The sequence below is a fragment of the Neoarius graeffei genome, chromosome 22 (genome assembly GCF_027579695.1).
Source record: "Neoarius graeffei isolate fNeoGra1 chromosome 22, fNeoGra1.pri, whole genome shotgun sequence".
Taxonomy (NCBI): Eukaryota; Metazoa; Chordata; class Actinopteri; order Siluriformes; family Ariidae; genus Neoarius; species Neoarius graeffei.
In genome coordinates, this window is record NC_083590.1 from 43,472,114 (window position 1) to 43,484,886 (window position 12,773).

General features: G+C 40.8%; 1 protein-coding gene across 5 annotated transcripts in view; it reads right to left on the bottom strand.

The window, feature by feature from the left end:
- cica (capicua transcriptional repressor a) overlaps positions 1–12,773 on the bottom strand; it is a 166,661-nt gene that overhangs the window by 56,628 nt on the left and 97,260 nt on the right. For all 5 annotated transcript variants that reach the window (XM_060904838.1, XM_060904839.1, XM_060904837.1 and 2 more), the window contains exons 12-13: positions 11,853–11,986; positions 11,603–11,763 (exon numbers count right to left, since the gene is read on the bottom strand). In XM_060904838.1, the coding sequence (XP_060760821.1) occupies positions 11,603–11,763; positions 11,853–11,986 (295 nt within the window). The remainder of the gene's footprint in view (positions 1–11,602; positions 11,764–11,852; positions 11,987–12,773) is intronic.

Here is a 12,773-nt window from a genome sequence, read left to right on the forward strand (position 1 = left end):
CACCTAGTTCAAAAAGACAGATTTGACACCTTGCACATATCCGAAAACTCATGAAATTTGGTACAAACATCAGGCATGCACTCCAAAACCATAGAGGCTTGACCTCAGGTGTGTCCGGGGGACTCCATAGTGCCCCCATATGTTATGGACACTCCTGCCCGGTATATAGTTTAACCTATCCATGTCAAATTTGATAGGTGTGTGGAGTGTCCCAAGATGAACAAAATTGCCTATACATTGCATCAGCTATACTCAACAGGAAGTGAGATATTTTTGGTTTTGTGTGTTTTGACACGCGTTACATTTTAATGAACTCCTCCTAGGCGGTTTGTTGGATTCATGCCATATTTGGCATGTCAAGATGGTGCTGATGTTAAATTGCAAAGGGATTTGCAATCTGTCGCAAGATGTTGAAATAGCAAACCGATACATTTATACATTATGCCATGCAAAGGAAGTGAGTCATAAATTCACCATGCTTTGCCTGATTATGGCTCAAACTTCACAGGTTATAGGATATCATGGTTCTGAAGAGATGCACATGCCCAAATACACCCTCTGGTATAGCACCATTGTTTGTACATGGACAGGAATGACTCCATTGCCAAAACACCCGTTACATTTTGATATACTCTTCCTAGGCGGTTTGTTCGATTCATTCCATATTTGGTACACGTCATGGTAAGATGTTGCTGATATTAAATAGTGAAGGGCTTTCCGATCTGTTGCAAGATGTTGAAATGGTGAACCAATAAATTTATACGTTACGCCAAGCAAACAGGAAGTGAGTCATAAATTCACCATGCATTGCCTGATGCAGCTCAAACGTCACAGTTTATAGGATATCACAGTTTTGAAGATATCAACTAGCCCAAAGACAATCTGTGGTATAGCACCACCATGTGCACATGGACAGAACAAGCTATGGTTTAGATGAAGTTGCTCGGATTGGCACAAGATTTAGTGTAAGCGATACTCGTGTGATAAAGGACAAAGCTCATTTAGTTGTATTTGACTCCGCCCAGTCAGCCATGCTGGATGGAATGTGAGATTTTGACATTTTCCCACACTGTTTTGAGGGGCTTACCATGGGTAAAAACTCATGAAACTTTGCACATATATTTGTCCTCTGATATAATTTGAGCTGATATGGGAAATCAGTCTAGGTGGGCTTCAATAACTCCATCGTGCCACCTAGTTCAAAAATACAGATTTGACACCTTGGAAATATTCGAAAACTCATGAAAATTATAGACCTGTCAGTCATGTGCACCGCTACTCAGCAATAGGGTTGACCCCAGTTGTGTCCGGGTACTCCATAGCGCCTACATATGTCATTGAGACTCCTGCCCAGTATATAGTTTCACCTATCTGTGTCAAATTTGGTAGGTGTGTGGAGTGTCCCTAGATGAACAAATTTGCACTATTCATCAGCCATACTCAACAGGAAGTGAGATATTTTTGGTTTTGTGCGTTTTGACGTGTTACATTTTAACAAACTCCTCCTCGGCGGTTTGTTGGATTCATGCCATATTTGGTACACATTCATCGCAAGATGTTGCAGATGTCAAATTGTGAAGAGATTTCCAATATGTCGCAAGATGTTGAAATGGCGAACCAATAAATTAGATGAGACGCCACACAAACAGGAAATGAGTCATAAATTCACCATGCATTGCCTGATACGGCTCAAACTTCACAGGTTATAGGATATCATGTTGTATGCTGTAGTATGCTTTGGCCCCATCCCAATGCGGCGTGGCGATGTAGCTTACAGCAGGTTATGGTCGCTGAACTGCTGGCTGTCCAGGTGGTGCTCTGAAAACAGTGTGGGCTTTATAGATAATTGGGCTAATTTTGAGGGCACTGCTGGCCTGTTAGGGCGGGACGGTATCCATCCCACTCGGGAAGGTGCTGCTCTCATTTCCTGCAGCATAGGTCATAGTCTCAGAACAGGCCTAGTTAATTTCTGACAATCCAGAGCCAAGGCCAGGGAGCAGACGAACAGGCTAAACCGACTGTCTGCTAGCTGCACAGAGTCGTCACTCAGGGCCCACTACATCGAGACTGTGTCTGTTCCCCGAGCTCAACAAAAAGGTAGAAATTTTCAGAGAGTTTGTTCCAGTAACCTAATCAATATAAAATTAGATCAGACTGACTGTACAGCTGCTGCCAGCACCTTTGATCTAAAGGTGGGGCTATTAAATATTAGATCTCTTACATCTAAAGCGCTAATGGTTAATGAACTCATTACTGATCAGGAGTTTAATGTACTGTGTTTAACAGAAACATGGATTAAGCCAAATGAATATATAGCATTAAATGAAGCGAGTCCTCCTGGATACAGTTATATACACCAGCCTCGTCTAACTGGCAGAGGAGGAGGCGTCGCGGTTATTTATAACGATTATCTAGGTGTAACACACAAACCTGGTTATAAATTTAATACATTTGAAGTTCTTCATACTCATATAATGTATGTAGCCTCGAAAAATAAGTTTACCCAGTTAATTCCATTGCTTATTATTTACAGGCCCCCGGGGCCATATTCTGAGTTTCTTTCTGAATTTGCAGATTTTATCTCAGATTTGGTTATTTCCTTAGACAAAGCTTTAGTTGTCGGAGATTTTAATATTCACTTCGATAACCCAGAAGACCCTTTAAAAACAGCGTTTGTGTCCATCTTAGATTCAGTCGGGATTAAGCAGAATGTCATAGGACCGACCCATAATGGTGGTCACACCCTTGATCTAATACTAACATTCAGATTAAACGTAGACAATATAGTCATACTTCCACAGTCTGAAGTTATCTCAGATCATTGTCTCATCTTATTCAAAATATGTCTGAGTAATAATATATGCACCTCACCACGCTACTGTATTAAACGTACTTTCACGTCAACTACTGCACAGAGCTTTATAAATGATCTCCCAGAGCTGTCAACTTTGATTGGGTCACTGTCAGCCCCTGCAGAACTTGATCAGGCAACTGAATGCTTAGAGTCAACATTCCGCCATACTTTAGATAATGTAGCTCCTCTAAAAAGGAAAATGGTCAGAGACAAAAAATTAGCACCCTGGTATAATGATGACACTCGCACATTAAAACAGACCACTCAAAAATTGGAACGTAAATGGCGTCAAACAAAATTGGTAGTGTTCAAATTAGCTTGGAAGGAGAGCTTCCTGAAGTATAGAAAAGCTCTTAGTGCTGCGAGATCAACATATTTCTCCTCCCTTATAGAAGATAACAAAAATAATCCTAGATTCCTATTTAATACTGTAGCAAAATTAACCAGGAATAAGTCCACTATCAACACATGCACACCTGCAGTATGTAGTAGCAACGACTTCATGAATTTTTTTAATGACAAAATTGAGAATATCCGACAAAAAATTCAAACTACTAATTTAAGGTTAGACAATGAAAGTGACCTTGTAGTTAACAATATAACTGTATCAGATCATCAGTTAGAATGTTTTACTCCCCTAAAAGAAACTGAATTACTTTCATTAATCTCTATATCAAAAGCCTCAACTTGCGTACTAGATCCCTTACCGACACATCTATTCAAACAGATAATGCCTGGAGTAATTGAACCGCTTCTAAAAATAATAAATTCTTCTCTTATGATTGGCTATGTACCCAAATCCTTTAAACTAGCAGTTATCAAACCCCTGATTAAAAAACCTGACCTTGATCCCTGTCAGCTGTCCAATTATTGGCCAATATCAAACCTCCCCTTTATCTCCAAGATCCTTGAAAAAGCTGTGGCACAGCAGTTATGCTCATATTTACATAGGAATAACATCCATGAAATGTATCAGTCAGGATTTAGACCTCATCATAGCACAGAGACAGCACTGGTTAAAGTAGTAAACGACCTACTGTTGGCGTCTGATCAGGGCTGTGTCTCGCTACTTGTGTTGCTTGACCTTAGTGCAGCATTTGATACCATTGATCATTCCATTCTTCTGGATAGACTAGAAAATGTTGTGGGAGTTAAGGGAATGGCCCTCTCCTGGCTCAGGTCTTATCTAACTGATCGTTATCAGTATGTTGATATAAATGGTGATATTTCTAGACGTACCGAGGTAAAGTTTGGTGTTCCACAAGGTTCTGTCTTGGGTCCACTGCTTTTTTCTCTATATATGTTACCTCTGGGCGATATTATTCGTAAACATTGTATTAGTTTCCACTGTTATGCTGATGACACACAGTTGTATGTCTCTGCAAAACCTGATGAGAGACACCAGCTTAATAAAATTGAGGAATGTGTTAAGGACATTAGACACTGGATGCTTATAAATTTCCTTCTGCTTAACTCTGACAAGACTGAAGTACTTGTGCTAGGACCACATACAGCTAGAAGTAAGTTTTCTGATTACACAGTAACTCTGGATGGCCTTTCTGTTTCTTCACGTGCAGCAGTAAAAGACCTCAGAGTGATTATTGACCCCAGTCTTTCATTCGAAACTCACATTGATAACATCACCCGGATAGCTTTCTTTCATCTCAGAAATAGCAAAGATAAGAAATTTAATGTCATTGCATGATGCAGAAAAACTAGTCCATGCTTTCGTTACCTCCAGGTTGGATTATTGTAATGCCTTACTGTCTGGATGTTCCAATAAGTGCATAAACAAGCTCCAGTTAGTTCAAAATGCCGCAGCAAGAGTCCTTACTAGAACTAGAAAATATGACCACATCACGCCTGTCTTATCCACACTGCATTGGCTCCCAATCAAATTTCGTATTGATTATAAAATACTACTATTGACCTTTAAAGCACTAAATGGTCTCGCACCACAGTACCTGAGTGAACTTCTGCTCCTCTATGACCCGCCACGCCTACTTAGATCAAAAGGTGCAGGCTATCTGCTGGTACCTCGTATAGTGAAGGCTACATCAGGGGGCAGAGCCTTTTCTTACAAAGCCCCACAGTTATGGAACAGCCTTCCAAGTAATGTTCGGGAATCAGACACAGTCTCAGCATTTAAGTCTAGGCTGAAAACATATCTGTTTAGTCAAGCCTTTTGTTAATGGTGTTTATGAGGTAAAGGAGTAGATCTGGAGGCTCCTCAGACATAGAGTGTTTTGGTAAACTGGGATGTATGGATGCTGTCAGTCCCCACTCGCTTGCTCACTCGAGTTTGTTGACGGTGTAGTGGCTGGCTGCTTTATGTCCCGGGGCTCCCTCATGCCTGTGTTACCTTCTGGCTCTCTCCTTTTAGTTATGCTGTCATAGTTAGTTGCCGGAGTCCCTGCTTGTACTCGGTGCAATATGTATACTGTTCCTACTTATTCAGGTGACATTGGGCATACCTAACCACCTGTGTTTTCTTTCTCTCCCCCCCACCCCAAATCTGTCCCTCTGAGTTACATGGAGTCAACAGGAAATCTTTTGGTGGAGACGGTGGGGACCTCGACTGGCTATCGTAGCCTGCAGGGAATCGGCCGTCAGACATTCTGTCGCATGTCCCAGACCCGGTGAAATGTAACTGAATTGTCTTGGCCAGGCCTAAGGGTCCCATCTGCATCTCATCATTGCTGAGGAGTGTGCTCCCATCACCCAATCAAGCATCCAGCCAGAGCAGGTCATGATATATTTTTTTACCATATTAACATGCCATTGTGTGTTATGCCTGATGTAAAGACTCTCGTCTCTGCGAGCCTACCACACAGATTTAATACTTGTCATTTTTAGGGCATACCTAACAACGTGTTTTCTTTCTCTCTCTCTCCCCCCCCCCCCCCCCCCCCCCCCCCATCTGTCCCTCTGAGTTACATGTTGATCCTGGGATTGAGATGCTGGCCTCTTCTGCCCCTCGGACCTGCTTGATCCATCCTGGTGCCCTGTGTCTGGTCGGAGTTTTATCGCCCCACTCCTGTGAAGGACAGCCCCATGAGGACAGTTGAGGGTTATATCTGTTAAAACTGTTAATATTATAGTCAGGCTGTCTGTTGTTGCCCAAATGAGGATGGGTTCCCTTTTGAGTCTGGTTCCTCTCGAGGTTTCTTCCTCATGTCGTCTGAGGGAGTTTTTCCTTGCCACCGTCGCCACAGGCTTGCTCATTGGGGATAGATTAGGGATAAAATTAGCTCATGTTTTAAGTCGTTCAAATTCTGTAAAGCTGCTTTGCGACAATGTTTATTGTTAAAAGCGCTGTACAAATAAACTTGATTTGATTTGATTTGATATCATGGTTCAGAAGATAGCCACATGCCCAAAGACACCCTCTGGTATGGCGCCACCATTTGGACATGGGCAGTATTGACTCCATTGCCAAAACGTGTTACATTTTGATGTACTCTTCCTAGGCTGCTTGTTGGATTCATGCCATATTTGGTATCAGGGATGTCAAGATGTTGCTGATTTTAAATTGTGAAGGGATTTGGGATATCTTGCAAAATGTTGAAATGGCGAACCAATAAATTTATGTTACGCCACACAAACAGGAAGTGTGTCATAAATTCACCGTGCATTGCCTGATGTAGTGAAAATTTCACAGGTTATAGGACATCAGGGTTCTGATGATATCCACATGTCCAATTTGACCCTCTGGTATAGCGCCACCATTTGGACCTGGACAATAATTCCATTGCCGACAAACTCTGACTCATGAAATTTGGTACTCACATCAGTACTGGCCACCGCTACTCAGGGATAGAGGCTTAACCCCGGGTGTGTCCAGGGAAATCCATAATGCCCCCACATGTGATTGAGACTTCTGCCCGGTATATAATTATCAATCGGTGTCAAAATTGGTAGGGGTGTCCCAAGACGAACAAAACTGAAATGCACATTGTTTTAGTCAACTGACTTGGATTTGTGATGTCTTGCATGATGTTGAAATGGCGAACCAATAAATTTGTATGTTTCGCCGTGCAAACAGGAAGTGTGTCCTAAATTCATCATGCATTGCCTGATAGAGCTAAAACCTCACAGCTGACAAGACATCAGGTTTCTGACGATATCCCTATGCCTCTTGTGTAGCACCACCATTTGGACCTGGACAGTAATGATTCAATTGCTGAAAAATTCTGACACATGAAATTTGGTAAACACATAAGTCCTGGCCTCTGCTACTCAGGGATAGAGGCTTGGCACCGGGTGCAATGCCCTATTGTTTTCAGCATGTTCTCGTGTGTGAGGGCCCTTTATCGCTGCTAGTGGTTATGTTTTTGTTATTTTTTTCTTCTTTTTCTTCAACACTTTGCCATTTTGGAGGTAGTTCCCATTGGCAAAAACTCATGAAACTTGGTGCACACGTCAGTCATGCGCACCGCTACTCAGCAATAGGGGCTTGTCCCCGGGTGTCTCTGGGGGACTCCATAGCACCCCCATATGTCATTGAGACTCCTGCCCAGTATATAGTCTCACCTATCCATGTCAAATTTGGGAGGTGTGTGGAGTGCCCCAAGACGAACAAAATTGCAATATACTTTGCATCAGTCATACTTAACAAGAAGTGAGATATTTTTGGTTTTGTGCGTTTTGACAAGTTATATTTTAACATACCCCTATGGGGGTTTGTTGGATACATGCCATATTTGGTAAACCTCATGTCAAGATATTGCTGATGTTATACTGCGAAAGGATTTGCGATATCTCGCAAGAAGTTGAAATGGCAAACCAATAAATTTATACGTTACGCCAAGCAAACAGGAAGCGTGTCATAAATTCACCGTGCATTGCCTGATATAGCTCAAACTTCACAGGTTATACAATACCATGGTTCTGAAGATATCCACATGCCCAAAGTCACCCTCTGGTATAGCGCCGCCATTTGGACATGGACAGTAATGACTCCATTGCCAAAACATGTGTTAGGTTTTGACGTACTCTTCCTAAGGGGTTTGTTGGATTCATGCCAACAGGAAGCGTGTCATAAATTCACCATGCATTGCCAGATATGGCTAAAACTTCACACATTATAAGTCATAATGGTTCTGATGATATCCACATGCCCAATTTGACCCTGTGTTATAGCACCACCATTTGGAACTGGACAATAATAACTCCATTGTCAAAAAACACAAACTCATGAAATTTGGTACACATATCAGTCCTGGCCACTGGTATTCATGGATAGAGGCTTGACTCCAGGCGTGTCCAGGGTACTCCATTGTGCCCCCACGTCATTGAGACTTCTGCCCAGTATATAGTTTCACCTATCTGTGTCAAAATTGGTAGGTGTGTGGGGTGCCCCAAGATGAGCAAAACTGAAATGTACATTGGTTTAGCCAGTTGAATTGTGACAAGATTTGTGATATCTTGCATGATGTTGAAATAGCAAACCAATAAATTTATACATTACGCCATGCAAACAGGAAGTGTGTCATAAATTCACCATGCAGTGCCTGACATGACTAAAACTTCACATGTTATAAGCCATAATGTTTCTCATGACATCCATATGCCCAATTTGACCCTGTGGTATAGTGTCACCATTTTAACCAGGACAGTAATGACTCCATTGCGAAAAAATTAAAACTCATGAAATTTGGTACACACATCAATCCTGGCAACCACTACTTAGGGATAGAGGCGTGGCACTGGGTGTGTCTGGAGGACTCCATAGCATCGCCATATGTCACTGAGACTCCTCCCCGGTATATAGCTTCACCTATCCATGTCAAATTTGGTAGGTGTGTGGGGTGCTCCAAAACGAACAAAATTGCAGTATACATTGCATCAGCCATACTCAACAGGAATTGAGATTTTTGTTTTTTTGCATTTTGACGTGTTAAATTTTAATGTACTCCTCCTAGGCATTTTGTTGGATTCATGCCATATTTCGTATATGTGATGTCAAGATCTTGCTGACTTTGAACTGCGAAGGGATTTTGGCCAACTGGCAAGCTCCTGAAATGGCGAAAAAATACATTTATATGTTACACCAAGCAAACAGGAAGTGTGTCATAAATTCACCGTGCATTGCCTGATATGGCTCAAACTTCACAGATTATGGGATATAATGGTTCTGATGATATGCACATGCACAAAGTGACCTTCTGGTATAGCACCACCATTTCGACATGTACAGTAATGACTCCATTGCTGAAAAATTAATCACCGGTGGCACATGCATTACATACCCAGGCTTTTGTTTCACATCTCAGATGCATGTGTATTGTTTGATGAGCAAACATGATGGGTTGCAGACCCAGAGGTGCGAGAGCCCCTCATTGCCGCTTGCAGCTATATTTATTATTATTATTATTATTATTATTATTAGGGCCTGAGCACTGAGGTGCAGGCCTGTGGCCTGCACCATAGGTGCAAAGTCCTATTGTTTTCAGCATGTTTTTCTTCTTCTTATTATTATTATTCACCTCGGAAAAACTTGTTTTTGAGGCACTTGCGATGCTCAAATACTCATGAATTTTGGCATACTGATCAAATGTGCGTAAAATCACAGTTACACTGAGCAAGAAACTGGGAATGGTCCTACAGCTCTATAGCGCCCCCGAAAACAAGCTATGTTTGAGATGAAGTTGCTCAGATCGGCACGAGATTTGGTGTGATCAATAGTCTTGTGATACAGGACAAAGCTCACTTGGTTGTATTTGACTCTGCCCAACAGGAAGTCAGCCATGCTGGATGGAATGTGGGATTTTGAAATTTTCTGATGCTATTTTATGGGACTTATGATGGCTAAAATCTCATGAAACTTTGCACATACATTTGGCCTCAGATATAATTTGGGTTGATCTGGTAAATCAGTCTAGGTGGGCTTCATTAACTCCATAGCAACCACCCCCTAGTTCAAAAATACAGATTTGACACCTTGGAAATATTCGAAAACTCATTAAATTTGGTACACACAAGTCATCTGCACCGCTACTCAGCCATTGGGGCTTGACCCCAGGTGTGTCCAGGGGACTCCATAGTGCCCCCATATGTCATTGAGACTCCTGCCCGGTGTATAGTTTCACCTATCTGTGTCAAATTTCATAGGTGTGTGGAGTGCCCCCAGACGAATAAAATTTCAGTATACATGCTATTTTTCAGCTAAACTCAACAGGAAGTGAGATATTTATGATTTTTTGCATTTTTGATACGTGTTATGTTTTAACGAACTCCTCCTATGCAGTTTGGTGGATCCACACCATGTTTGGTATACATCATTTCAAGATGCTGCTGATGTTAAATTGAGAAGCGATTTGTGATATGTTGCAAAATGTTGAAATGGCGAACCAATAAATTTATACATTATGTCATGCAAACAAGAAGTGAGTCATAAATTCACCATGTATTGCCTGATGCAGCTCAAACTTCACAGGTTATAGTATATCATGGTTCTGAAGATATCTACATGCCCAAGGACACCCTCTGGTACAGCGCAACCATTTGGACATGGACAGGAATGACTCCATTGCCAAAACACCTGTAACCTTTTGATGTACTCTTCCTAGGCGGTTTGTTGGATTCATTCCATATTTGGTATACATCATGTCAAGATGTTGCTGATTTTAAATAGCGAAGGGATTTGCGATATCTTGCAAGATGTTGAAATGGCAAACCAATAAATTTATGTTACACCATGCAAACAGAAATCGTGTCATAAATTCACCGTGCATTGCCTGATATGGCTAAAAATTCACAGGTTATAGGATATGATGGCTCTGGATGATAAACACATGACCATAATCTCAAAAAGTTTCATCCAGTTGGTTGATTACTAATCTTAAAAAGTTCTTATTATGCACAACTGAAGAAATTTTCACTTACTTATGACATTTCGATGTCTTTCTTAGTTGACATCTTGATCACATCTAATGCTTGAGCCATACATGGGATCAGCTGATTTCTAGGTCACATGCACCATCCGGCGGTGGCCAGAGACGCCAAGCATTAGATGTGATCAAGCTGTCAGCTAAGAAAGACGTCCAAACATCATAAGTAAGTAAAAATTTCTTCAGTTGTGTATAATAAGAACTTTAAGCTTATCCACATGACCAATTTGACCCTCTGGTATAGCGCCACCATTTGGACTGGGACAGTAATGATTCCAGTGCCTAAAAACTTTGACTCATGAAATTTGGTACACACATCAGTCCTGGCCACTGCGACTCAGGGATAGAGGCTTGGCCTCGAGTGTGAGGGCCCTTTATTGCCGCTAGTGGCTATATTTTTGCTTGCTTTCACTTTTCAGCTATTTTATTTTACTCTAAGCACACATATGCATGCACACAAACAGACACAGTGCTGGCCTGTTCGGCACTCTCTGTGATTACTGGCTTCTCTCTGAAAGAACACAAGAGACACAGAAATAAATTGCTGGTAATCCAACACAGGTGAGACTCATCACATGTTACCTGATGGCTCTACCTGCCTCCTCATTGTCCACAGCTGATGCTTGACCAAATTCAAATATTTTAGGAGCTCCTAAAATAAATTATTTAACATTTGTACAGCTGCTGTGGTGTTTATGTGCTCAGAAAATATTAAGTCATATGCAGATACCATAGGACTAATAGCATGATATTGAGTTGTACAGATTTATATGGTAAATCTGTCCCATCATTTCACCTATAGACTGAATCAGTGTGAGACTATATGGATTTAACTTAACAGAGATGGTGAATTTACCTTGTAGCAGATGGAGTCAACAGCACTGTCTGAGGAGATGTGACACCTGAGGCCATGACAGTTGCTGTTGCCATAGAGACTGGGAAAGAGGCAGCAGAATGTACTGTTCGTGCAGGCTGGACATTAGTTTGGACCACTGGCATTGGGGCAATCTGAATAAGCTGCAATAAATAAATAAATACAACTTGCTTTAATTATGCTAAATACACTTGTAAATGCTGAATTTGTGTGGATGTGTTACCTGGCCTACCTTACTTCCAGGCTGCACCCCATTTTGAACAGGAAGAGGCTGAGCCACTAGGGAAATGGGCTGTGGAGGTGTGGATCCTGGTCTTACTGTTGTCATGGGAACCAACATCTTGTTTTGTAAGACTGGAGACCGGGCTTCAAGAGAAGAAGAGACAGACAGACACAGAAAGGGAAGCGAGAGAGACAGAGAGTGAGGGGAGGGAAATCAGAATCAGCATCAGAAAAAGCTTTATTGCCAAGTAACTGTTGCACTTACAAGGAATTTGGCTTGGAGTTAAGGTGCTAAATAAATAAATACTAAATAAAGACAGTCTATTCTAATAAAGGAGCTACATAAAGACGTCTAAAATATTAAGAAATAAGAAATAAACAAGATAGAAATGAAAAGATTTGTACCAAAGAATAAAACTCTTGACACTCAACTATAAATCTGCAAGTATCTTTATTCAGCCTGTTCAAATAAGAGTTAGTTATTCTGCTTCTTTTTCCATTTTAATATTTTGCTTTTCTTAAGTCTAAGGTCTAAATATTCCCACACTACAGCCTTTGAGAATTTGTAATGATTGAGGATTTGTCTCAGTGTATTAACTTAACCTTTGAATAATGATAAAAATGTGCAACAACACTACAACTATACTAGATGTTTTTTTTTTTTATAGAAATCATTATTTTGTAAGTTTTACCAGAGAATAAAAAAAAAAACTAAATTGTAAAAAATAATGATGTTGGTAATAACCATCCCCATGACTTATTTTCATGTGTATACAATACCAATTCCAAAATAGTTGGGACACCGTGTAAAACATAAATAAAAACAGAATATGAAGATTTTCAAATCATGTAAACCCTATACTTCATTGAAAATAGTACAAAGACAACATATAAAATGTTGAAACTGAGAAATTTTATTATTTTTTGAAAA